At 43.3% G+C, this 27507-nt stretch overlaps 2 protein-coding genes across 8 annotated transcripts in view; both read left to right on the plus strand.

Annotated features, from left to right (window-relative positions):
• Nucleotides 1–26022, plus strand: part of DAPK2 (death associated protein kinase 2) — a 48397-nt gene extending 22375 nt beyond the window's left edge. For 4 of the 7 annotated variants that reach the window (XM_065077028.1, XM_065077026.1, XM_065077029.1 and 1 more), the window contains exons 3-10: nucleotides 1772–1993; nucleotides 8797–8935; nucleotides 10808–10937; nucleotides 12058–12106; nucleotides 12763–12789; nucleotides 14749–14901; nucleotides 16204–16249; nucleotides 17142–18811. In XM_065077028.1, the coding sequence (XP_064933100.1) occupies nucleotides 1772–1993; nucleotides 8797–8935; nucleotides 10808–10937; nucleotides 12058–12106; nucleotides 12763–12789; nucleotides 14749–14901; nucleotides 16204–16249; nucleotides 17142–17777 (1402 nt within the window). In that variant the 3' untranslated portion in view covers nucleotides 17778–18811. Of the gene's footprint in view, nucleotides 1–1771; nucleotides 1994–8796; nucleotides 8936–10807; nucleotides 10938–12057; nucleotides 12107–12762; nucleotides 12790–14748; nucleotides 14902–16203; nucleotides 16250–17141; nucleotides 18812–22101; nucleotides 22192–22365 lie in introns of those variants that run through there. The other 3 variants (XM_065077033.1, XM_065077032.1, XM_065077031.1) reach the window with 2 other exon arrangements.
• Nucleotides 26023–26275: 253 nt separating this feature from the next.
• HERC1 (HECT and RLD domain containing E3 ubiquitin protein ligase family member 1) overlaps nucleotides 26276–27507 on the plus strand; it is a 110664-nt gene continuing 109432 nt past the window's right edge. The window contains exon 1 of the mRNA XM_065077001.1: nucleotides 26276–26573. The gene's annotated coding sequence lies outside the window, so the exon portion shown is untranslated. The remainder of the gene's footprint in view (nucleotides 26574–27507) is intronic.

Raw genomic sequence — 27507 nt, forward strand, 5'->3', positions numbered from 1 at the left:
AGCCATACAAGTTGCACATAACTTCAGACTAACAAGTATTTAGCTATCCTCACTATTCAACCTAAGGAGTTAATATAAATTTAAATCTATATACCCACTATACTTTGCTCGAGTATTACAAATGTAAATCAAACCTAAGAAGCTACAGGTATTTTATTATAATAAATATGCTGAGTGATCCTTCATGAGAAGAGATGTATTTCTGTTTAAGTGTGGTTTTTGTCTGCTTTTCGGAGTCAATTTGGACGAGTGTCTATTGCACTGCATGGCACAGCACTGGTTGTCGCAGCAAATGGAAACAGACACCTCTATGCCAAGTACCGTACAAGTGTCCATAGACTGTGCGAAATAAACATTCCTTCTTGTTTTGCTGGTGGGGCAAAAGTGAATTGTTAAATGGCAGAAATGGGATCCCTCAAATCCCTCCAGTACTTTAGCTGCAGATCATCCTTTTCCCTTCGTTTTTATAAGGTAGAAGTAGCTCTCTTAGCATGTCCTCTGTAGACTAAATGCAGACACACGGTAATCACTTATGATTTAATGGCTTCATTTGTATGTCTGTGATGATTTTAGATTAGACATTTCTAAGGTGCAACACAGATACAACAAAGTTGTCCCTTCCAAATGCGATGAACAAAAGGATCCTCTGAACAATCACTGGTTCATTCTACATTCTTGCCTTATGTAGAATTGGTATCGCTCAAATCCTGCTTAGCTGCAGACCACCTTTCTTTCTTAATTTTGATATCTCTCAGCTTGAGTTATTTTTTCACAAGACAATAGAGAAGGGGGGAACATAACTCTGTGGAGATGGTGCCTTCTCTAAGTTCAAACAGTGTCTCTCAAGAGCGTGATGAAGGAAGATGAAGCTCACACAAAGAACAACAAAGCAGGGTCCCCTACTTGACTATTGAAGAGTCAGTAGCAATTGTCTCATCTCGAAAGGTTCCCACTGCTGACATAAGGCTGCAACCTGCAGGGTTACTGTTATCTGACCTCCAAGTGTTTCCCTCTTAGGAGATACAGGAGAGATTTTACAGCTGGACTGAAATATCTTACTTTAGGAACCACAGTGAGGAAAATGTTATGGGCAAATGGCAGCTGCATGTCTTTTAAACTTTAACATGGCCACTTCACTACTTGGCGCAATAGGAAATTCTTTGTCTGTGAAGCTAAAGAGCAGTGCAGTGAGAAAGCTGCACATACCCTGTTTTTTACATTTACAGCTAAATTATCAAGTGCAGTGGAGAAATATGAACAAACCATTCTGTCGTTTGAAAATTGGTTACTGGAGGCCAGTTTTATATTTCCAAAAGGTTATCAATCCTTTGAGTTCTTTTCTGAGAGCTTATTCTTAAGGGAAACACTTTAATGGTGTGTGTCCTTTCAGAACATCCAGTGGTGTGTTGCAGACTTGAATGCCTTAAGCATTACCCAGTGCGGGAGTGGTAATTCGAACCTTTTGAGGCAGATCTTATTCATTTAAACATGAACTGGGTTTTAGAGATTGTAACATCTGTCTTCCCTTCTTGCAAGACATTTCCTGGTTTTGCTAAATTTTGGGCACAGCAGGAGGCTGCCTTGTTATGCTCTGGTGACTGTAGCAGATTAATTCTGACAGTCCTCACTATTGTACCAAGAACAAGCTTGTATGGTTAGCAGGATTGCTCAGGGGTTGCAGGATCAAGCTTTGTATATGAATGGCTTACTTGGGAAGCTGTGATTACATGTAAGCTTTAAGAAAATATTTGTTATCTTCTTGTCCTTGCAGTGGCCAGTTTGCTATAGTGAAGAAATGCAGAGAAAAAAGCACCGGTGTGGAGTATGCTGCTAAATTCATTAAGAAACGTCAGAGTCGGGCCAGCCGTCGTGGAGTGAGGCGTGAGGAGATCGAACGGGAGGTTGCTATTCTGCAGCAGATTCTGCACGCCAACATCATCAAGTTGCATGACATCTACGAGAACAAGACAGATGTGGTCCTCATCCTGGAGCTGTGAGTAAGGGGCTTCCTGAACTCCGTGGTACAGTGAGGGAAATAGGAACTGGAAAGGGCTGCGGAGGCTGCCAGGACATCAGGCAGCTCTTAGAATGGAGCTGTTGTGTTCTCATAGATCTTGGCAGCAGAACTGAATGAGGTTGCTGGTAAACAGGCCCCCAGTTCATCCATGCGCCCCGGGGATGCAGGTGCACTTCAACATCAGCTGAGGCCATTGTTAGTGAGCCAGGGAGTGTTCTCAACTTGAAAACAGTTTGCTAACAGAGGGATTACCTCATGTCTGCTGGTGCTGCCCTGACGTGGACCTTGGAGGCAGCACAAATGGCCACTGAATGCTCATTTCTTTATTCGTTCTGCTTTGATCTTTTCCAATGCATGTGAAGCCATCAAGTCCTCTGCAAAATTTGCAGCCGTTCTTACTACTCCTGGATTTTCCTCATTTAGAGGAGACTAGGGGAAAAGAAGGCAGGAGGGCAAGGGGAGGCTTTGTTTTGATCCCCAGACTTTGGCTATGGAGGATGAATAGCAGCAGAGTGCTGTTTCCCCATGTGATGGGGGAAGCCCTTCTGTTTAGGTTGTGCCATAGCCTCACCCCTGTGCTGTGACCAATTGGAAGGCCAGGCTGCTGGTTCAGGGTGAATATCAGACACATTTGGCTCTGTAATGCAAACTGATTTATACTGTTTAAGAAGAGATTTAAAGCCAGCAAGCACCCGCTTCTCTGTCCAGGCTGAGGGGACAACAGCTCATTCTGCACAACACGTGCTTGTCCCTGCCTGGAAAAAAAGGGTGCACAGCCCAGGGAAACTGGAGGAATCATCTTAACCAAGCCTTGGCTAAGAAGCTTTGCTTAGTTGGAACATGCATTTGCATTTTGGGGAGTTAGCTTTGGTGCTTTTGTGTGTATTTAATTTTATTGAGTGAAAGAAAGTTGGAGAACCTGGCTAATAGGTGTTACTATATAGAGAAATGCCAGCTGATTGGAATTTAAAGCAGTATCAAAATTGCCAGTCTCTGCTATAGCTCTTAAATTGCCTGTATGAATTATGTTTGGCTGTTTGTTCCATCAGCCTAGAAATACTCTATTTCTTATATCCCATTGCCCTTCCTGTGTGTTGGATGGAACTGAGGTGAAACATTGGAGACAGATGCAGACCACAGGCTAATAATGTAATCTCTTATAAGACAACTTGTTTGAATGTGTTCTGTCTCTTTCTGCTGCCTGGCTCGAGATTCTTAAATGCCGCCATTTGGACAGACGTGCCCAACCGTGTTTTGGAAAGCTGTCGTATCATTTTAACAGTATTTCAAAGTCATTATGTTTTGGGGATTGCATGCAGGGGTGGGTTATGTGACATTAGTCTGAAATGCATGTGGAGGTTAAAGTTTACACAGTCACTTCAATGCTGACTCTAATGTATGTGTGATGGAATTTCTTCACTTTTGTAAAATGTAATGTGATGTAGAAGGACCCTAACAAATGGAGAGGAATAGGAGGTCGATTTTGGTTTTTTAAGAAGTACCACCTCTGTCCAGCCTGGCTGGGAGAGCCTTTCTCTGTAAACAGCGTTTTTGCCTCCTGACCTTGCAACCCAATATGAATCAAAATGACACTGGAAGAGTTACTCCTGTTTACGTGGCTTCAGCTTATATTGGAGAGGCTGAAGTAGGTGTTTTGTAAGAAGGAGCAAGTGACATCCCAAAAGAACAGAGAGTTGCTCTTTCTGAGCTAGAGCAGGACACACAGACCAGCTGCAGCTGTTTTTAGGCTTACCAGTGTGCAATACCAAGGGAAGATTATTAGAGTAACTGATCTGTCAGACTGAGTATGCTGAGGTATTAGATGCTACAGGAAATTGTCATCACTTTAGTTAGGTCATGTAATTCATTTCAGCTTCTTGCGCTCGCCAGGGATCCAAGTTCTTCACTGGGAAGTCAGGAGGGGAAGTAAGTCGCCTGCTGCTGTTTGGCTTTCTGTTCTCAGTGCTATTTGCCCACCATTCTGATGCATATTAGATTTGACCTGTAGCAGCTGCAAGGTCACAGCAAGATCACTTGCATCTCTGCATTACAGCTGAATGCTGTCAAACATTTGGATGTCCCCAAATATAAGTGTTACTGTCGATACGTTAGTTTTAGAGTCATTTTAAGCAAACTTTGCAGTTGGGTAATGTCAATTATTGGTTAAAAATAATCTGCCATGATAAAATTCTTTCACTTTTTCAAGAAATGAAACAGAGGAGGCCCCAGGTGACTTCGTCTCTTTATGCCCAAACTTATACTGAGATAATGAGTTTGGATGAAACTTGGCACTTGACTTATTGCCATTCTGGGTGTTTCATGGCTGAGGATCAAGCCTGTAATAAAAGTAACTGCACACAGATGACCTATGTCCAAAGAATCTCCTTGTGTACATTCATAGTGTGTGCTGTTGGTCTACCTTAAGGAGTTCAGAAGGAAGTAAATTCTTAGTACATGTGCAGATTTGTATCTGTGTGTATTTATGTGGCTCAGCCTTCCTCATCTCCTCTGAGAACTCAGGGAAACCTCAACATTGTCACATAATGGAGAGAGTAGAGTTGTGTGCTTGTACTCATGAGAGCCAGGAATGGAAACAGTTCTAATAAATGCAGCTTTGCTTGTCAGAATGTATGGTCATGGCCTAAGGAGAATAAATTTGTCATGTAGGGAGGGAAGGCATACATCAATTTAGGCTTTTGGGGGCTGTCCCCTGCTCTCTTGTGGAATTAATATCATCTAGGTTACAAAGCTCTGAGTCTTAGAGGAGCTGTGCAGAAGATGACATATCCTTCAGCTGTCAATTCATGGTACTAAAGTAAAGCTATAAAGAAGGAGACAGCCTGAGATCTCCTACTTACTACCGTTTTTAGATAAGGAGTAAATGGTTCAATTTTTCTTTATGTATGAAGCATGAAATACAGAGGCACTGTGGCTGAAGTTATGTAGACCATGTGTTCCATAGGGCAGCTGCCTCAGTCTTGTGCATGGAATCCGGGCAATGTGGCTTTGATCCCTGAGTGAGCTGAAATCACTGCAGGCTTTCCCGGGGAGCCGGCGGTGAGGCCGGGGAGCGTTCCTGGAGATTGATGTGACTGCTGGCGGATCGCATATGAGTGATGATAGACATCTGTGAATTTTTCAGTATATATCTATGGCCAAATGTTAGTCTCTCTAGCCACGCACTGGAAGATGGGAAAGGAGCTTGCTTTTTCTGACTGGCAGCTACTTGGTGCTAAAACCACCTCCCATTTCATTACCATCTGCTTTTTCCTGTCCTCACATGGCCTAATGCATTTTGTGTGTCCTATTGTCAGGCTGTAGCTTATTGCACTTTTAGAAGGCTGAGTGAAACAAAGTTTTGACCTGATTAAGGCCACTGCATTTGACTGCTGTATACACTTTGAGGATGATAATAATTGCTAATAAATATAATTTAGTTATCTCTATAAACAGATCTCTCCTCCTGATGCTCTGATATCAGAGCCTCATACTCCCTGCAGTTTATCAAAATATGTGTTACAGCACCTGGCCCATTAATTAAGCTACAGTGGACTTCAGTTTCAAAAGCACGTCCCCAGTATTCTTGATTAATTGAAGAAGGTACCCTGATGTTTAAAGGAGGCTTTGGCTACCATGTTGTCCCTCTCCCAGACTCACTGTGCCGCCACAGACAAGACCTGGTTCTGCAGGCTGTTTCTCCTGTTCGGGAGCAGGAAAGCGTTGCCAGCTCCGCTGCTGTTACGTGCAGGGTGGCAGGTACGCAGTTTGCCCGTCCCTGGGCACGTTGTGCAGGGACATGCTCTGCTCAGGTTTTTGTGACCTTGCTGCACTGTCTCTTGGGCCCTGCCTTGAGCCTGCTGCGCCAGAACAAGAGCAGCCTCAGGGCAGGTTCGGTTGATACGTCAGTCTCCTCTACTGGAAAGTGTCAAGGTTGTGTACACAAAATAAACAGCTGTTCCCAAGAAGCAAGAAGGCATTTTCATTTGCCTTTTATTGGACTTCGAAGGAAGAGCAAAGGTATCCATTGTTTGCTGCTTTGCCGTGGAAATAAGGTGACATAGTAGAAGGGAAAGAAATGGAACCAGACAGAGGAATTTTTCTGTAACCTAAGGTCCTTTGAGACAGGAGCATTTGCTCTTTTACAGGTGGTGCAGATTTAGAAAACACACCTCCCTGAGTGTTCAAATGTAACTTGTAGTGCAGTTATGAGTGGTTTACTGCAAAGGAGTTAGTGCTGATGTGCTTTTTTTCTGGGATCCCGTGGTGGCTGGCTTTGGGGATTGCTCAGTCTCTTCTGCCTGAGAGTTTCTGAGTTCAGATGCGTAACTTGGATAAGAATGGTCCTGCCCTGAGCTGTTCATCACTTTCTTCATACAATTTACTCAAACCTGTTTTTTAAACCCGAGTCTTTGTTAACAAGAATTCATCGCCTCTTTTCTACTGAATTTTCCTTTAGAGTACTAAGATGCCTGCAGCTTAGGCTAATGTCTTAGGCTATACCATGAAAGGCTGGAGATTAATGTACTGTTTGTAATGTATGCCCATTTCTGACCTTCAGAAAACAAAACGCTCATGTAGTAGATGTAAGATGGAGAGTCTTTAGCTGAGAAAGTAACAGACGTACTTCAATCTTCCTGAATCTTTTGTTGTTGTTGTTTCCTTTTTCATTTTTATGTTGTATTCTGTACCTTGGAAGTTCCCCTGATTCAGGGTTAGTATGAACTAGAAAGAAGAGGGGAAAATACAGCAAGGAGCTAGCAAGTCAGTCTCCTGTGGTCCTCATTCTTGCAGGCTGCAGTTTCTTCAGCGGTGCCTTAGGTGTAGCTGGTTGCCTGCGATGTTTCTGAGGTTGCCTTGGGGCAAAATCCCTGGTGTGCCCCAAGCAGCTACCCCAGCTGTTTGAAGTGAGCGCTCTTGGGGGCAGCCAGAGAGAAAAGGAATTAAATGCCTCTGGTCTGGGCAGCTAAACAATCTTCTGACATTCCTTTGTGTAGCAAAGGAGATTCCTCAAAAGAAAGTTTCCAGGCTCCTCTGACATCCTTAGCGCAGTCCAGGGAACAACAGGTCTTACAGGGTGAAAGAGGAAGGGAGAGTGGTGTGCCTACATGCTTAAATTCCAGCAAAGTAGGAGAAAGTGTCCCGGTGCAGCTGACTTCCTGGGGACTGGGCCATAGTGCTGGCCCGGGGTGGTTGCTCAAGCACCGTTTGAATGTAAGTCATTAAGGAAATGGGACAAAAGTGACTTGCCTGCTCTCTGTAAACAGATTTAACCAAAACACCACCAGATTTTACTTACACATTTCTCTGCTGGCTTGTCACATTATTGCAGTCAGCTGTAATAATTTTTAAACTAACGAAGCAAGGCCCCCTAAACCTACTAGAATATGAAAAACAGACGATGTTCCCTGGCTCCTGAAATGCACAGGGTAAAAGAAAATAACTGTCCAGCAAGGATGATGGTAGTGCTGAGACCCTCGGAATGTGTCACCTAGAAAGAAAACCGGAGGCTGAATTAGCGTCTCATAGGCCGAGTAACTAATAGGAAGGAGAAGGCGGCAGCGAGAGACTGCGGTTACAACATATTCCCGGGTCATCTAAGTTTATTCTTGTTTGCCAGCCATTTAGTTGTAACAATGAAAGCATCAAATGACTTCCGTTCAGGTGAAGTGAGGTGACTTCTGCCCAGGTGAAGTGTCCTGCGTCATGTTGCTTAGAAAGTTCCTGACTGTGTGGGAGCTGTGAAAAAATGTGCAATGATCAATGCTCAAGTCAAGAGGCCCTGCGTATATCTCTGCTTTTGGAACGCCAAGGTTTGCTGTCACCCTCAGCAACAGTAGAAGCTGAGAAATAAACCCAGTGTCTTTGTGGCTTTTGACATGTTCTTGTTCACAGTTGATTCCTCTTGGCAGTTTTTGTAGCTGTTCACAGTCGTTTGAAAGAGGCAGAGTAGGAATCACCATCTTGTCACCACTAGTGCTGTGTAGGAGCCTGGGGTCCAAGGGGTGGCTGCACGAAAGAACATCCTATTACATAATACGTAGAAGAATAGCACTGGAGCTCTCAATGCAAGGCACAAAAATGAAAATAAAAGTCTTATGTACTAAATATGCATGGAATGTATTTCAATTTTGATGTGAGAACTCATGGTAACTAATAGCACTTCCTCGATCTGGCAAGACAGCTTTAGGTACCTTCCAAGCTGCTGCAATCTGCTTTCTTCTTAAATTCAGCACAAAAGAAGTGCTTTCGTATCAGTTAAGTCGGGCAAGAATCTGTATTAGGACGATGTAATGACTGTTCTGGAAAGAAGAGAGTTTCTGTTGGCAGATCTTATTGCCTCATGTTTCTGATGGTAAGTGATAAGAGGAGTAATTCTTTAACGGTTGTTGACTCTTACAACTTGTTTCCTCTGTGTCATCCAAAATGAAAATGTTGAACAATAGCAGTTAAAGTGGTTAACATCCAAGTCTGCCTATTGAAATATGTACATCTTAGATTCGTCAGTGTACCATTTTTTTGGTCCTTTATCATCCTTGATGAATCAAACCTTTGCAGCATCAATGAATTAGGAAAAGCTAGTCCTTCATTTACAGGGGAGAGGGCTGAAGCCCAGAGGAAGTTTTGGCACACCTGGGAGCAGAACGTAACGTCCTAGATTGTCAAGAGTGGCTTTTCCTGACTGTATGGAGGCTTTTTGCTACTTCAGTTTTCTGTGCTTATGCTTATTCTATGTCTTACAATGCAGTAGATAACAGGATGTTTTCTGGTGTGCTTTGCAGGGTTTCTGGAGGAGAACTCTTTGATTTCCTGGCACAGAAGGAGTCTTTGAGTGAAGAAGAAGCAACCAGATTCATCAAGCAGATTTTGGATGGTGTGAATTACCTTCACTCGAAGAAAATTGCTCACTTTGATTTAAAGGTAAAGATGCTGATTTAAAACTGTTATTGTTGTTTTTTTAATGACAGACTGTACCTTCTACAATTCGTTAGATATCTGTATTTGATAACATGACTAAAATTTAGGACTAAGACTAAAATGGTAAGTACATTTGAAATGTACTTTGCAGCTGAGTGCTCCAAGGAAGATAACCCCCTTTATCAGGCCTATGATAACTTTTGGATGGGCTTCTATTTAGTGACTGAGAAAAAGAAACTCTAAGTCTTCATCCTTCAGCTGTTTGCATTTGTGGTGTCCTCCAAAGCATGCTGTTTTAAAATAATAATAATAATAAAGAAATTGTAATGATGTACAGAAGAAATGCATTTTTGGGAAGAGGAGGGCCAGGTCCAGTTACAAACAACTGCTGGTGCTTTCCTTCCCCACTGTGTTTAGAATTCCGTGAGGAGTCTGTGTTATCTGGTGCAGTTTGGTTAACAGAAAGACTTGTTGCTTTGTTAGCTAATTAGGCCTTGCAAGCACGTCACACAGAGCTCTCTTCCTACCACAGCAGGTGACGTCTGTAGCTTTGGTCCTTGACTTTGCTGTCAGTGCAGCTGGCCTGGACAATGCACTGTCTCTCAACTGTCTCTCTTTTTTTGAGGAGATATGTGAACGTGCACTTGATTGTGAAATTACTACATGAATCCAGAAGCCAAAGACTGAAAGTTTCTGCTGTGTGTTAGAGAACAGTGTAATATCCAGTGGCATGAAATTATTGTGACAATATAGGTGCAACTTTTTCTATACTGATTGCTAGCTACTAATTTTGATATGTCAGGTGGTCAGTGAAGATGTTAGAAGAATTGCAAGCTACAGATCAGAAAGGATAAGTAAAGAATCATTTCGCAGATAGTGAATATCAAATGACCTAAAACATATTTGCAGAATAACTGTCCTAGGTTTTATAGGACTGGGTTCAGAGTTTTGCTAGTGTTAACTAAGACATGTATTTTTAAGCAGTGATCTGATTAGATAGAGGATGATTCATAATTATCTCGTCACTTGACAGGGCTCCATCAACTCTAGTGAAGCTACAGTGACTTACACTACATCAGGAATAAAATAGTGACTGTGACTTTTTGCCATTTCAGTCTGTTCTATCTGCTTTAATCCACATTGTGTATCTGCGGTGAACACGTATGTCTTAGATCCATGGAAGAAAACCAGACTCGTTAGCCTGAGGCTAAAATCTCCTTGGTCCGATGGCTATGACAATAAATTATTCAGCTGCTCTCTTTCCCAGTGCAGCTCTGACGAGCAGGAGCTGCTTCCATGGCAGGAGCTGCTGTGGAAAGGCCAGGCAGCTGCCAGCAGGGAATCAAACTGTCTCACTCTTGCTCTTGAGCTTATGATTAAGTTATGACAAATTACTGATTAAAGCTCTTCATGGGAGATAAATTGAAGCTATAGTTTACTCTGAAATCTGTGAAATAGGGCCGCGGTAGGGAGTAAATAATGCTGAGAAGTTTAGTTGGAGATATAAGTTGATGAAATGTCCTTCCTATCTGGTATCTTGTTTTTATCCTGGCAATAGCCATCATTGAGAAAATAAGCTTAGGTGTGCTAACAGGAAGATAGAGAAAGGCAGATTTTTGCATAACGTAAAATGAGAGGAATGAAAGTATTACTCTTCTTAGATTTGCTCTGCTTTTTTGAAATTCTGGTCCATTCAGTGACGTCAAATTTCACAGTTGTCATCCCTTTCTCAAAAGAGTTGTAAATGGTTATGCACAGGTGTGTTTCTTGTTCTGCGGTGTTTATATGTGAAGGGAAAACACCACTTGGGACCTCTGTTACTTTCCCAAGATACTTTTATTATAATAACAAAGATTTATCTCATGTTATTTTTAGCCTGAAAACATTATGCTTCTAGACAAGAACATCCCTATTCCACACATAAAACTCATTGACTTTGGCCTGGCTCACAAAATAGAAGATGGAGTTGAATTTAAAAACATTTTTGGAACTCCAGAATTTGTAGGTGAGTGACCAACCCTGTTCCTTTGTCTTGTATTTCGAGTTCCATGAGGGACTTGAAACAACTTTTCAAAGTTAAGAAGGGGGAAAAAGAGGTAGTTTCAATGTCATTTATACCAAGGTGACCTAAATCTAGAGGATTACTTTATTTTTCTGAAACAGCCAAAAGATGCTTTCTATAAATCACATGTGCCACTCCTGTGAGAGCAGGTTGCTGCCAAATAAGTATTTAGAGATGTAAATTGAGGATTGAGATTGTGAAACTCTGCAAATACAAATTCTAATAATTTTTTTACTTGTTCCCTGGAGCACGTAAGGTCTCTGCATTGTAGTGCACGGGTACACAATTGTGTTGGCATCTCTGTCACTGCATTCTACATAAAACTGCCTCACACTGTACACATGATGAGTACAAAGCCCTCACCTTCCCCTAAATTTTTCTGCCTGATTCTTGTTACTCACTGATCATAATTCTTCCTTGGATTTTAGGTTAATCCTTCTACTTGTTTCAGTTAGAGGTTTTGGGGTTGGTTTTTGGAGATAGCGGAGGCGGGGAAAGAATTGTCATTTATATTCCAGTTAAATACAACTGTTACAGACACCTTTGTTCATCATGACCTCACCTTGGTCTTTTCTCTTGCATGCAGTCTCCTATGGGGATGTTTTCCAAGGAGGAAATGTTTCTTATCAAGATAGTAGTGTTTGACATGGGCAGAAATGTAGTCTGGTGTGTAATTTCAATCTCTTGCCCAAGGGCTGTTTCTGACTGACCATTAGAAACTAGCTTTAATGGCACCAGTTCAAAACAAAACAAAAGCTCAGATTCTTAGTGGTGACAGTATCCTTGGGAGGTGAAATTATTTGCTATTTGGTATAAGTTGCCCTGTAATTACTGTATAATATCTGCTTCACCCTTATTCTTGAGTTGCGTTATGCTCTTTTGGACGCCTGTGAACTCAGATTTCTCTGCGGACTATCAAGCTATAAACAGTACATCCTGTAACTACCTTTCCTTCTCCCTCCTGTCTCCTTTTTCCCTCTCGGTAATTTTTGACCTGCTACAGTTCAGCCTGGTAAAAATTTGTTACCTCAATTACTGATGTTTGATTAAATTTTTGTTACAGCTCCAGAAATAGTGAACTATGAACCGCTTGGACTAGCTGCAGATATGTGGTAAGATTTTAACGTCTTTTTTTTTCAGGTTGCTCTACTTTTACTTTTTCCCCAATTTGCTCCGAATAGAATCCATACTACTGCAGCAAAACAAAACCAAAAGCTTAAGTGCCATTAATAAGTCTTTGTTCTCGCTTTCCATTTTTTATGTATTCTTTTTGATGAAGATATAAGTATTTGTTTTCTGCAAAATCACAATGCAAATCTTTAGTGACGGCAGTTGAGAGTTAACAGTTTGCCACTGTCCACTGCACAGGAGCTCTATTGAAAGAGAACATGTCCCTGCAGTGCTTGTGGCAGCTTTATTTGTAACAGCACTGCATGCAGAGGAGACCTGTGTACCAATCTGATCTGCTGAGAAGGCAGGCCAGAGAGGTCACCCCAAAGAAAACAGCCTTCTGTTCCTTTGTATTTCTGATGTGCACTGTAGTAGATACCTGCTAGAGGAAAAATATGTAAAGAGACTTCAAATATCCACATTAATTGAAGCGTATGTAAAATTCACCTTTTTCCTGAAACACCATTCTTTGAGACATATTAACAGTTATCTAAAGCTGCCGCTGCTCTCCTGCCTGTATCGCAGCTCTCTTATTGTGTATGTTAAGAAGAATACCGGTCATGTAGAACCGCTGTAATTAATCGCCTTTGTTTTCTAGGAGCATAGGAGTCATCACCTACATACTGTGAGTACAATAGACTCTCCTGTGGAAGCGTTCCTAAAGCTCTGTTGCACTATTATGAAACAGCTTGTTCCTTTAGTCAGTTAAGTAGGGCACTGCGCACACACGGGTGGGAAGTGGTTTGTCTGAAGGGCAAACGTAACCCTGCAACCTCTTCAAGTTTAAAATAAGGGGTAGAAGATGTCTCCAGCATCACTGGGCATGTCTGCTTCTTGTGGGACCTCATCAGCTCCAAAAGGTAGAGAATGGAAAAGCCCAAATGTATTTGTTGCTCATAGAAGAGCTATGAGCTACCATTGTGTGGAGAGATTAGAAACAGAAAGTATAATAGTACCGGCATCAGAGAACAGAGCACTATTGGCTTTGGCTTCCAGTGAAGGTCCAGAAGGTGGAATTACAGCTGCTTCATGGCACAGTTTTGGGAAAGAAAAAAGAAACCAAGGCTCTAGGGCAGGTTTCCAAGCTTTAGTTTTGGAACAAGGCCCATGATCTGTAGCAAAGTGTTGTCTTTTCACCTTCTTTGTGGCCCACAGAAATGGAGCAAAGGCTTAAGAGGGACTATGTAAAACCTGTTAAGAAGTGAGGTTGACTGTGGCTTCTGGGTGAAATTTGCTGCATAAAAGTCAACTGGAGGACCTCACTCATACTGCTGTGCTGTGTCAGCTGCTTTGGTGTTGTCGTGTGATTGTAGAGGGAGATGAAATACTTTATGCACGCCAGTGTTTATTCTGTGGATAAAACCACGTGTGGTAGCTGGGGACTGGGCTGAGTGGCCCAGGTGGTCCTGTCTAACTTTCTGCTTACCTCCAAATTCCCAGTCAACATGGTAGTGGCAATACAGCCTGGGCGAAAAGGTCTGCTGAGCAGGATTGTGTAAGCAAGCAGTTTAGTATGCAAAACCTCAATTTAGATCCCAGGAGTTTGCTGCAGTCCTGTTTTGAGCCTGCTGCATCCTGAAACTGTGCTATCAAAGCTAGATATAATAGATAAGCATGATAATAGCCCAGAAGATTTTTAAAAGGGATGAGATCAATTTCCTTGGTATAAATATCATTTCCTGTAAAGCAGACTTTTGCTAGCCAGCATCCCTCTGGACTGGGGAGGGAGGAAGGGGAGGGAAGACAGGGCAGGAGGAGGCTGCAATGAAGCTGTTCTGACACTTGAGTTTTATGGAGCAGAGGTAAATAGCCATCGAAGGTGAAGGTCATCAGTCACAGTTGAGAGACAGGCAAAGCAGGATGAAAGCTTTTTCTGTCTAAGTAAAAGGTGGCTGAACAGCATTTTACTATGATGGTGGCTCCATTATATCCTTGCAGTTGGAGCAGAGTGCCAACAGAGTGAATTTTGCATTGTTCAAAACCAGTTGGATTTTACTGCAGCCAAAGTTCTTTTGTTTGGGGGTTCCTTTTAACGAGCAGCATGACCCTACCTCTCCAGAGGAGTTGGCCCCTAGGCAAGGCCACACACCTGGCTTCCCATCACGCCTTGTGCTTTGGTTCCAGCTGAGAAAGGTCTCTTGGCTGACCCCACTGTGCAGGGAACTTGTCAGCAGCTTTGTGGACAGAGCAGCAGTAGGGACAGGGCTTTTCCTAACCCAAGGCAGTCTGTAGAAATGCTACTTCATCTACTTGAAACCAATAGAAGCTTCTGCCTGGTAGAGTCTGTGGGTGAGACTCTCCTCAGCTGAAGGTTTTTCTAGTTGGGTTAGCAATGGCTTCAGTGAATCTGTGCATTTCTGGCTGCGTGCACCCGTTAGTGCTGCTTTAGAGACTTTCAGAATGAGTCTGACTCATCAGCACAGATGTAGAAAGCCAAAGCTGGACCTGTTCTTTCCCACATGGCACGACTGCTACAACACAAGGTCCACAAATGTCCTATGAGTATATTACACAGTCACTGTAATTTCATTAGGGGACCTCTGCTATTGATTTTCCAATTGATTCTTCTTTCTGGCTTCCCTAGCCTTAGTGGTGCATCACCTTTCCTTGGAGAAACTAAACAAGAAACGCTTGCCAACATCACAGCTGTGAATTATGAATTCGATGAAGAATTTTTCAGCAATACCAGTGACCTGGCAAAAGACTTTATTCAGAAACTCCTGGTGAAAGATATACGGTAAGTGAAAATTCAGAAAGATCCATCTGTCTCTAAGATTTCACCATTTCCTGGTGAAATGGAGCCTGACGAGTACTCTGAAAGGCTTTTCCTGCAGTGCGTGTTGCCTTTCAAGAGCCAGACAGGAGGTAAAATTCTGCTGCTGTGCCCTAGTTAATCACTGCACCCGGAAGCCCTGACAAAAGGAACCAAAGCCTCCTTGGTTAAATTTCACTTTCAGAACTGAATTCTCACCCGAGTCAAGCTGGTGCAACAGGGTTTGAAACGCCCTGAAAAGTGAAGGGCTGAAAATGGTGTGCAAAATCTCTAGTTCCGGATAACTACCACTCCAATATTGCCATCTATTATGAACTACTTGCAAGGAGGTGAGGGGAACCCAGAATTTGCTCCCAGTGGTGCAAGGGCAGGAAAATCTTCACATATACTCGTAGTGGAATTTTTCCTTAAGTCTCTGCATCTGTTGCAATAGCCTAGAATTTGCACCTCAGGTATGCAGATCTTGCAGGTCTTTATTCCCATTTCATAGGAACCACAGACCTATGCAAGTAGCATCTCCTTCCCATAACTCTGTGCTGGGGCGAAGTCAGGCCGTTGCAGTTCTTTCTAATGGCTTCATTAGGGGAAAAAATAAGTGTTGGAGAGGAGATGGCAAGCTGTTTGGTCAAGATTTCTGCAGATCTTCAGGCCTTAGAATAGTTTAGAGTGGGTGGGGTTCAACAAGAGGTTTGCACAGCTCTAGCAACCTCAGTCGTAGTCCCTGTGCAATGCTGTGTTTCTGCCTGGGATTCTCAGTGCTCTTAATGTGCTGTTCACCCAACTGCCCCAAAGCAGAAGCCAGATAGGACTGATCAGATTTTATTAGGTTTGAAGTATTCCTTTCAGAGCTGCTGCTTTCAGGAAATGGCAACTCCTGCAGAGATGTGATACCGTGTTCCAAAGGACAGCTTTGATATAATTAATGTTGTATATCTTGATTCAGACACAATTGTATTAAAAGTGCATAGAAAGAATTTGTTTTCTAAGCATGTAGGATGAACGTAACAAAGTAATGTTTTGTGGCTTTTTATGGAAGGATGCATGAAAATACAGGTAGATTTTGATCAAGTAAGGACAGATCCTTACGGAAACTTAGAGCAGCGCATGCCTAATGGAGAAACATAACCCTGAAATTTGAGTTAGTCCTGGCATTATCTTGATAAATGCTTCATACGAAGCCTGGCAGAAGTGTGAGTCAGTGGACTTGCGTACAAGGTGCTTCTCATTCAAGTCTGTGAGGGCTTTTTTTTGTGTTTTTTCTCTTAGGAAACGGCTTACAATTCAGGAAGCTCTGTCTCATCCATGGATAACGGTAAGACTGAATAAAGAGACAGATCTTGCTTTTTACCATGAGCAAAGCAGAGATCGTGGTCTCGCTCATTGGTGGGAAACTGTCCTCTAAGTACTTAGAGACCCTACGTGTCGTAGAGTTGCACTGGAAAGAAACTGGTTGGGTCCGACTAAATTATTAGATTTCTGCAAATGACTTTTTTTATTACCATAACTTTCAAACAGAAGGGGACAAAGCTTTGATGTTTGTTGCACTTACAGTATCCTGCATTAGACTGGGCTTTGCATTTTTCTCTGTTTGCATGCACATACGCTACACCTGGGGTTTAGTGCTTTCTTGAGTTGAGAGTTGACTGCTGTCAGTGTGGAAAATATAATTTCTCTCAAGATATAACTGCTATGTCAAGTGTTGATTTGCTTACATTTGTGCATTTTTTCCATCATAAACGTTGCTTGCTTTTGTGGATAAGTCTCTTATTGAAAATACATTTAGCTAATCTCAGCATGACTAATGAGGATGTTTGAAATTCAGTTTTTGCTCTGCATTGCACACAACATTAACCGGACTGTTTTCAGGATTGTTGGTTTTCCTCTTACAAATATTGGTAGCTTTGAGACTGTTAATGGCTAAAAATTAGCATGAAAAGAAATTGTAGCCCCGTCATTTACACTTATCCCATCACAATGAATGCACATCACTTGTCACATTCACTTTTATGCTTCTGTGTCGTTTTGGTGTTTGTTTGGTTGGTTTTTTTTCGTTTGATCAAGTGCATGAAGGAAAATCTGTGGGAGCAAAGAATCTCCCAGCATTGTGGAAGTTCAGACTGCATCCTTTGTGTAGAGTTTTTGAATTACTGCACTGTCTTGTGAACGATCGGTAATATTGGTTCCTCTGTCTGACGACTCACCAGCTGAAAGAAGAAGCAAAAGTCCAAGAAAACAAGAAGGTTGACAACACACAACTGAAGACAAAACGCCTGAGAGAGTACACCATAAAGTGCCATTCTAGCATGCCTCCCAACAACACCTACATCAACTTCGAGCGCTTTGCCCGCGTAGTAGAAGACATTTCACTTACGGAACGGGGTTTCAGCACTTTGGCTGCATCCCACGATTCCTTGCAGGAGGACATTGATGCTCTGGTTTCCATTTACAACGAGAAAGAAGCTTGGTATAAAGAAGAGAACGAAAGCGTGAGGCACAAGCTGTCTCAGCTGAAGTATGAATACCGTAAAATGGAGTCGCTGAAAAGACATCTCCAAGATGATATCGAGACTGTAGGCGCTAGTCTTACAGGCATAACGGGGAAATACGCTGGTCTGCAGAGTCAGTATGAATCTCTCAGCCAAGAGCTGTCTGAGGAGCTCAAGTGGATACAGGATTTAATGAGTAGTTTTCAACTGGAAAATGAAGCCTGTGTGAATGGAAACTTTGACTCTGTTTTCAACAAAGATATGAATGAATCGCTAATGGAGCTGTTAAATAGATCTCGCTGTGAAGAATTCCTTGCAGGGTTGAATCTTGATGTGGCAGAATCAAATCAGTAATGTTGTAGATCAGGCTAGGTGCAGGGTTCACCTGTTTCAATGTGCAGCGGTTTAAAAAGTTTTCAGTGCATAGATTCTACCAAAAAATCATCACCTAGAACTCAACCAGACAATCCGATGTAGTGCACGAGATGCTGACCAAAACCAGAAACTCGCAGTGGTTGCTGGTGTTGTCCATGTTCCGTGTCTGAACTTAAAGGAACTACATTATCACAGCAGTACACACACATCCAACCCTACAGCCTTTTGCGTTGCCTATATCAGACTTCATCACGTGTTACAGTTCCTGAAGATTACTAAGTAGTAAATTGGAATAAAGAGTAGGTCCAACTGTATGCACTACAAGCTGGGTGCCTGGAAACGAATAAAAATCTCATGATAGCATCTTTGGTTGGATGAAGAAAACAGCTGTGTGTTTGCTGCAGGCAGCTCTACAGACCATGGAAATATTTGCAAGGGTTAAATCTGTCCTGTAAAGAGAAGTAAATGGTGTAGTAACTTAGCGTTGAGCTATTATAGTACTGTGGAAATTGTCTGTGAAATGGCTGCTGAGGAAGAAAAGTTATTTTTTGGCCAGTTAAGCAGTGTGAAATATTTCACCATCAAAGGTGTTAGCTGTTGATTAATAATTTAGTTTAAAATCCAACTGAGTTTCCTGTCCTGTACCAAAGAAATCCTATTCAAAAGACACAATTGGGAACTTGTAACGACCCGATCAATTAACCATGTATGTAATTTTACACTGCAAATATTAATTTGTGAGTGATAAATGGTAACATAGACCTCTGGTTTTACTTTCTACAGTAAAGATGACAAATCTGCAACTAATTTATTTATGGTGTGGGCTTGGAGACTAGTGTTCTTGCTGTGAAGTTTTTCTTTATTCTTAAGTTTTACAGGGTATAAGAGAAGTTGGCTCCAAATTGAATCATGCCCTGCTGTCCTGTATTTCAAAGTAGTACTTTGGTTGTGCTGTCTTAATATACAGAGGTGTATCCATCTTATTTTTGGACACAATAAATAGTTACTCAGGATGCAGTTGTTCCCCAATGGTGTAATTAGTTGACTGAAAAAGACGTGGAGCTTCTGTCTGCAGACAAGAGCTGCTGCCCAGGTTCTGGGCTAAGTTACAGCACCTGTGCTTTGCTGCAAGGAACTTGTTACGCAGCTACAAGAATTGGTGTGACAGTAGCCAGGGGTCCCCGTGCCGCTGCTCCAGTCCATCCAGTGTGGATCTTTTCACATATATATACACACATATTTGTGTAGTGTACAGCGGACCCGTCACTGCCGTATCCTCGTAAAGACGTGCAGAAGCTGGGGAAAATTCAGAGTTTTGAAAACAGTTATTAAATAGGGGTGTTGTTATTCCTGTCGTGGTACTCAGTGGAGGATGGAAACTGGATGTCCCCTCTCTGGCATCTTTCTTTGCATAGGGTGTAAAGTTTTCAAGTCTCACAGTAGTGTATATATAGCCAAGACATGTCCCTGGCAAGCTGGCGTTGATGGCTGGGGAGAATTGGGCTCCACTGTGACAAACAGAATTGAGAATTTTACTTACGTCCATTTTTTATTCTCTCAAAGTGCTTCAGTTGTCATTTCTGCAGGTTCCTTAGAGCTGGAAACCCACAAGATACTGTCCAGAGGAGCCAGAACACAGGAGTTTTTTTAATGAGGGAGAGAGTTTTAATTCTTAAAAAGTAACTTAAAGCTTAGTTAGAGTTAGTATCTGCAGAAAAGACTATCAAGAAAGAGAGTCTGCCTTGCCTTAGCCATGATCTCGTATTCTCTGTTAATGCAGATTTTCTTTATGAACAAATGCACTGGCACAATGAGAAGGACCATGAAATGAGGCCACTCTGTTCCTGAGCATGTTCGGGTGAGGTTAATGTTGTTGTGACTCTGTCCTTGAGGCTGGTGCTCCCCGAGCTGCAGGCGGTCACTGCCACACGCCTTTTGAGAAGCTGTTCTGATGGCCGAGGAAACGAGAAGGTGCTGGTTTGCAGGCTGCTTAGCAATTGAGAGGCAGTTCTTAACAGTCTGGAGTGCGCTAGAACGAGCTATTTGGATTCAGCAATGGTTCTGCTGCTGAAAGGGCACTCAGAAATTTTTCATGATGATTGTACAGCTGACATGTAGCCAGTGACATTTTTTCCACTTCCAATTGATTTCTTCTTGGTGTTTGGTTGCACTGTGCTGGCCCTTTGCAGCACGAGGAAATGGTGTTTAATGCTGAAATGTCCCAGTTCTGTTGCATGCAAATAGTGTAGAGATCTAAATATGAGAGAGGCCTAGCTGACAGCTTGGCTCCTTGAATTATTGCTGAGATATCTGCACAAATGCTAGACATAGAGCATTTGATGAGAAAAGTGAATTTTTTGTCTCATAAGCATTATAAATTATTTTGCTGAAAAAAATGTTTAAATCCTCACTGATGCGTTTTCTGTTCTCCTTTAGTACTTTTGCTTCTTTAGGTGTCTGGCTTGGTTGCATTCCAGTCCAGTTCAGTACAAATATTTGAGTTATCCACCTCCTACAATACGCAGATCAGAACTACTGGCATGGTTGTCACTCCATAAACTCCATAATCTTCAGAGAGTTGATTCCAGGCCTTTCTCTTTTCAATTTTACCACATCTGGTTTTGAACTTTTTTTCCCTTCAGTCTGTCAAATACAGTTTTCTGGTCTGTGCAAATTTTGATGGGGTTTTGGAGTTGAAAGTAGCTTCATTTTCAGAAGGGCTGTGTCAGGGTTTGTGGAACACCTGTTTCTTAACACCAGTTATTGCCAGGGTATCGATGTCTTGTGCTCTCGTACTCTGGGCATGGTTAAAGGACAAAGCCTGAGTTTTTTCAGATATGCTGTAGCATGTACCCTTGTCACTAACACTGAATGACAGGTAACTTTTTCCCGTTTTATTATGGTGATATCAGCAAAACATACTGGAGTGAGCTTGATGGAGTGCTGTGAAAACAATTAAGAGATTGGAGTGTCAAAGGGGGAGCCGCTGAGAGAGCTGGAATTTAGTGTCCAAAAGAGAAGGTTTGGTGAGGATCTTCTCAATCTGTATAAATATGTGGTGGAAATGGAGTAAAGAGACCAGGCCCTCCTGAGAGAGAGAGGGAGAGCAAGAAGAAACAGAGCAGAGGAAACTTTGCTCCTTGCTCATTCCTGGGCAAGCTGCAGGAGCTGACCCTGCCCTGGGTGATCTCCAGAGGCCCCTTCCAAACTCCACTGCTGTGTGGTTCCTGGTGAGTCCAGTGTTGACCAAAGCCGGTCGTGGTTCTGCTTGCTTTGGGCCACCTTCTAATTTTGCTTGGCATCTGTCATTCCCAGACAAATAGCAGAGGATTGCTCCCAGTGGCAGGTTACCTGAGCCTTCCTGAGGTTTTGGTGAACAGAAGGGGTTTTACTGCCCAGCTCTGTGAGCCACAGGAATAGAGTTGCTCTCTGGTACCAGTTTAATATTGGGGTTGTAAAGTACAGCTGGCACTCTCTGAAGTCATTCAATCTTTCACATTCACGTGAATTCACATGGTCTCCATCTTCCGATCTGAAATGACTGCCTCAAACTTACCTATGATGTTGAGATCAGCCAGGTAAGAGAAAGACCTGAAAAACGCAATTCAGAAAAGATGTGCTAGAATAAAACGAAGAGCAAAACCCCCGTGCGGCAGTGTGCTGCAGCGCAGCTCATGCACTCACAGCAGCTCCATCTCCTTTCTGTCGGGCCTCCGAGGAACCTTGTCATTGCTCTCCCAGTTCCTTTCAGAAAGAGGGACACGAATAAAGGCTGATATGAGCTCAGGCCACAGAAAATGGGGATGGTGCTGGTGTGCACTGAGCAGCACCTTAGCAACTACACAAGGTGAAAGCATTGCCATAGCACCCTCTAGTACCCCCTTAATTACCTGTCTGTTGCTTGGCTGTCTGCGTCCTATCCTTTGGCTAGAGAAGCTGTTCCCAGACTTTTGGTTTGATATTCAAGTGGATCATTAGGAAGCAGAAGGGAATGTTAGAGTAAAGTCTGTGCCACATGGTACACCTTTTGTGCCAGGTTGAGTGTTTAGAAAAAGGCAGCAGTGGGACTTCTCAGAACAACGTTGTACACGAGGCCGAGTGTGACCACTGACTGTACAATAGCTTTAGGATTTTGTTTGAAATCAAAGGAGTCCTGTCCAGGCACTAGATTTAATTACTTTTCTTCTGCTTTTACCTGTATGAATTCACAGCTTCCCCAGACAGCTCCAGAGCATGTGAATAATCTTTATGTGTTTCATGCCACAATCGAGCCCAGCAATAAAATTGCTCTCTTCTCTTCCAGCCAGTGGACAAGCGACAGGCTTTGGTTCGGCAAGCATCTGTCGTTAACATGGAAAACTTCAAAAGGCAATATACTAGAAGGCGATGGAAGGTATGACAGCGAGCCCTTAATCCTTCTCATGTAAGGCTTCCCAGGCCTGAGGGGATCGGAGGGCAAGATAGAGCTTGAATGTAAAATCGTAATACGCAGTAGATAAATGAAATGTGTTTGGATATGTCTGTACTGCATATGTCTCCAAAATCTCATTCTTCCCTCTGTCCATAGCTTTCTTACCATATCGTCTCGTTGTGCAACCACTTATCCCGTTCACTGGTAAACAAGGTCCTGATACAGGATGAAGGTTTGGTAGGTACATTGCTCGAATGGGAAGAGGAGAAGGATCAACTTTACTTTGCAGTGATTTTTGCCGTCCTCATACGGATGCCCAGCCCAACAGGGTGACAATGGTTTTGAGTGAGAAACCAAACAGACCCATGGCATCCCTTGAGTTTATTCAGTGCTGCTGTAAGTTGCGTTACTGTGACAGAAATGTTGGGCAGGGAGAGCTGAAGACTTCTGTAAAGGAGCAGCACAGAGACTGCGGATGATGTTTGGATACCATCGTGGTGACCGTGCTGTCTGACTGAGAAATGGGCGCTTGGGGAGGGGCCTGCGGTGCTGCTCTCCTGCCCAGCAGTGGCATGGAGGGTGTGGGGCCCCTGTGGTACATGTGGCCTTCTGGAATGAAACTGTGAGATTTCAATTAGCTCCACTGTTCTCAATAGATGATGTGTTAATAATACTGAACATCATGCTTAGGAGCATTTATGTGACTGAAATATTGTGGCCTTTCTATTTCAGAGAAACTGTGAAAGTGACAGTGAGGATCTGTCACAAAGAAAAGCCACTCAGCAGAGGAGAAGCAGCGTATCGTAATGTCAGGAGAATTCCACGGGTAGGAGACAGAGGAAACTTTCATCCTTGCTGAAAAAAGCAGCCCTGACAGCAGACCTTGATTTCTGGTCTGAATCTGTGGTATGATGCTTCTCACTTCTCACACTACACCGAGAGCTGGATGATGGTATGAAATGCTTGCTGAGCGTTTCAGGAAACTGGGGATCCAGATTCCCAGGGAAATCCGGAGCACAAGGACCGATTGGAGTGCTTTTTTATATCGAGCGTTTCAGTGATACTTCAATCTATTTGTGATATCAACTGCACTCAGGATGTAGGGTTTCTACTGATATTCTTTTATTGCAGAATAATTCACATTCCACACAATGATTAATGCTATGTGCATTATTATTTCAGTCAGGGAAATTGTTATTGAGTCATGGAAAATTTTTAATACATTTTAAAATCTTTTTTAATAGCATAAATATTTGATGGCAGATATCTGAGAGGTTTTGTTAGCTGTGTGCAGTACTCCGTTCTTGCTGTCATTGAAGAGAAAATCGTAGTGCTGTTGTGTATCATAACCTTGATTTCACGAAGCTGGCAGTAAAGTGTTCTGCGCTGCAATAGGAATTGTGCTCTGGCCATCGTTTTTGGCTGAAGACTAACACAGCTGCCATTGTCACTTTGAGTACAACTGGTTCTGGCCCCTGAGAGGATGAGACAGCCCAGGACAATTTTTGGATGAAAAAGAGAAAACATTTGTAGTGACTTTACGTGCAGCCAAATACAACATTTTTACAGAACGATGGCAGGATGCTTCACCAAAAGAGGGCACTTGAAAACCCCAAGGTATATGGAGAAATAGCCTTTACTAGTCTTTGTTATTGTTTTAATTTATTGTTGGCAAATTGGCGATTCATTAACACCTGTTTCTAGAGGTGCTATTCGCACGGCTGTGTCCAAAACTGAGGAAGTATGCACTTTGATATTGATGTAACCTCTTTGTGTGAAGAAGTTGCATCTTTATAACTATATTAGTTTTGAAGCCGGTATTGTTCAATTGGTACCAAAAAATGTGCGTAGACTAGGTTATTTTTTTCATTGACTATATTAGTTGTTAGAAGTTCATATTTATTCTGCCATTTAATACATTAAAAATCAGAAAGCAATCCTACTAGAAACAACTGCAGGTTGACATGGAAACTGCTTTTGTTTGGCTTTATGGTTGTCACTTCTAGGCTTAGGTTGTGGAGCTCACAGTGTGAACTGGTGTTGAAAACTGCTATCAGGTTGATTTTGTCTGTCTTCCAGTTTCTAAGAAAGAAAGAAAAATACACTACTTTTATTTGTAGCTTTGTATCCTCACTTAGGCAGAGACAAAAATGCAGTTGATGGGAAAGTGTTTGTTGAAGGAAGGAAATGTAAGAGAAGCATTGGAGGAGGGCGGCAGAAAGTAGGATGTGAGGGAAGAAATGTAAAATGAAGGCGATGTGGGGTGGGAGGCAGTGGAGGGGGACGAGTGTAAAAGGGACACGTAGGGAGCAGAGGTGACGCTGGCCTGGGAAGGTTGAAAGAGGGGAAAGGGAATGTAGCCATAGGAGTTGTGGAAGCAGGAGAAGGAAGGTTTCAGCAAATATTGCTCTGCATTTTGATACTATTTATTTAATTTCCTTTTATTTCATGTCTGTGACATGTGCCTGGTGAAGGGATAAAGAGCAGGCCCTGGGTTTCTCTTCACATTCAGTTAAAAGGTGTATTTCTGAGCTTTCTGTGTGATTTTTGAGGCAGAATCCTCAAAAAGTGCTGTAGTAACGTATTTCTTAAGAGGAAGCAGTGTCTAGAGGCAATCTTTCATAAACAGAACACTAAAAGCATATATTTGGATAAAAAGCTGCCCAGCTAACCTACCAGATTTTGCTTCCTGCTCTTCCTGTCCCATGCGTTACCATTAGTTCCTTCCCTGGGCTATGGAAAACTAAATAAACTCTGAGCCAGTTGTATTTTTCTGAATTCCTGGAGCTTCAAAACACCTTCAGTTTCCAAATTAGAGATTGTGGGATGTGTACATGAATTGCACTTGTGAAAACTAAGGCCTGGTTAAAATAGCTGTTAGGTCGTTGCATCAGAGTTGTGCTATCGTAGAGATGAGGTTGTTGTTCTTAGGCAAAGTCCCAGCGACTGTTGAGCAAGATGGGATGCGGTGGAAAGGCAGACAGAGGAGTGCGAGGCAGCGTGAAGCCGTAAGCTCCATCTTATTAATTCTGCATTAATAAACGTGTAAGGTGGCGTTGTAACAAAGACGTAGCAGGCAGCTCATGGCGTTTGGTCCTCAGTTATGATTTTGCCCAGGTCGGCTGAGGCCGGGAGCGCTGGCTCGGTCACACAGAGCAGCTCGTGTCCAGCCAAACCGTTCCCCAACTGTTCCAGACAGGAGGACGCTGTGTGTGCATAACCTCTTGTTCTCAGGAGGAGTGTTTGCGATCTGTTAGGAAGTTTTACTGTGTTTTTCCAAATGTGCTGTTATGTGTGTTTATCACCCATTGAGGTGGAAATCCAGCCCAGCTTTAGGACGGCAGAGTCTAATTAAACTGTTTACAGCACTGGAGACCTTCCTCAGTGTGCGGTTAGTTTAATTCTTACCATTGGTGGTTTTTGAGGAACAAACTAGAGGTTCTTTTCATTAAGGGAAAGAAAAAAAAGTCATGGAAGGGAGGGGAGATGTGGTACATGTCAGTAAAACAGGTTGTTACAGGATTTACTTCGGTGGGAGAGAAAAATCTGTTTTCTGTGTATTATTTTTGAGTGGGAAGGAACCTGGAGATAATTGAAGTGACAGCCTGAAAAAAAGGCAAATATTTTTTATTAAAATAAGTCTATTTTTATTATTATTATTATTATTTCAGTGGTGATGTCTTTTAAAATCCACATGCCTGTATTTTTATTAAGAGAAATACTGATTTTTGCGTGCCTGGGAACAGCGCAGACTCTCAAGAACAACAACACATTTGTTATTCTGAGTTGCTAATAAAATTCTGCAAAGCGGGACGAGCGTCTTGGTTGTTTGTTGTTGTTCGTTCTGTTTTGTTTTGGTTGTTCTCTCCTTGCCACTCCAGCGCAGCGAGCGCCTGTGCTGTGCGGGTTTGTCCCCAGCAGGGGGCGCGGGTGCCCCGGTGCGGCGCGGGACCCTCGCGGGGGCGCTCGCGCCTCCCGCCCTGCCCGCGCGCGGCGGCCGCTGCTCCCTCAGCGCTGCCCGGGGCGGGGGTTGTGCCGCCTCCTCCCGCGGGGCGGGCGGCTGAGGGAGCCGAGAGCGGGGCTCCCTGCCGGGGGACTCCGTTATTCCCCTCGGCCCTGGTGGCACCTCGCGGGCAGGTGGCGCTCGCTGCCAGCCCGGGCGGCTGGGTTGGGGTTGGGGTGAGCTCCCGGGGAACGCCGCTCAGAATGGCTGTGTCAGGGGGAGCGCGGAGCCGCTGTGACCCCAGCAGCCGCCAGCCTGGCAGCCAGAGCGGCTCGGCCTGCTGAAGAGAGAGCGAAGGGCCGTCATGGGCCGTGCTCCTTCCTCAGGATCCAGGTCCGTGTCCCACAGCCCCAGGAGCGAGGTGAGTGAACCCGCCAGCTCCGAGCACTATTCCTGCTGTTGTTGCCTCTGGTCTGGGCGCTCTGACTCCATTTACTGTGCATCTGGTGACTTTTAATAAGAGGTATTGTTCCTATCCACATTGGCATGTAGATCAGGGAAGGCGTGTACGTGACAGAAAAAACAGAGGTATAAATTTAACGGTGTTCATTTGAGCATTTATTTTACCTATTTTCTGTATGGCTACTGTGAACTGTCTGTCATTCTTCATATATTTCACTTAAAGGTCTACTCTGTTTCCCATAAACCTCAACACTTTATCAACCTCAGTGCCTGAGCAGTGGGTAGTATGTTCATTTTAGCATGCACGTTTCAGTGAGAGGAGCTAAAAGCAGCGGTGGGGCAGATAGACCTCGCTGTTGTGCAGGCATGAAGAGACGTTACAGCAGCACTCGGCCGGCTCGGCAGGAAGGGTGCGGTGCTCATGGGGATGGCCAGAGCTGAGCACCAGCTGTGGGACCAGGTGTGTTGCTGAGGCTCGGGGGCAGAGGTTTGGTCTGGAGGCAGAGCCTGTGGTGAGCTGAGAACATCAAGGTTTCAGGTGTGCGAGAAGTCATGGATAACTTTGGAATGAGCTGGGGTAGGTTGCTGTTATTTTTGAGGGGTTAGGTGAAGAGTGTCACGGAGCATCAACATTCTTCTATCCTACTTGGAACTGTGCTCAGTTACGGTTCTTTTTAGGATGGGAGGTATCAGCTCAACAAAGTCTGGTAAGCAAAATTGTGTTACATCTGGAATTCTCCCAGTGTGACTTTTTAAAGAGGTAAACAGCCAGTGCTCCTTGACATGAAGAATCTGAGTGGCAGTATGGTTTGGGGTGGGGAAAACAAGTAAAGCAAGCTGCTGTGGGAAGATACAGCTTTTTTCAGACCACGGTCAGAGAAACCTGGGTAATT

The sequence above is a fragment of the Columba livia genome, chromosome 11 (genome assembly GCF_036013475.1).
Source record: "Columba livia isolate bColLiv1 breed racing homer chromosome 11, bColLiv1.pat.W.v2, whole genome shotgun sequence".
Classification (NCBI taxonomy): domain Eukaryota; kingdom Metazoa; phylum Chordata; class Aves; order Columbiformes; family Columbidae; genus Columba; species Columba livia.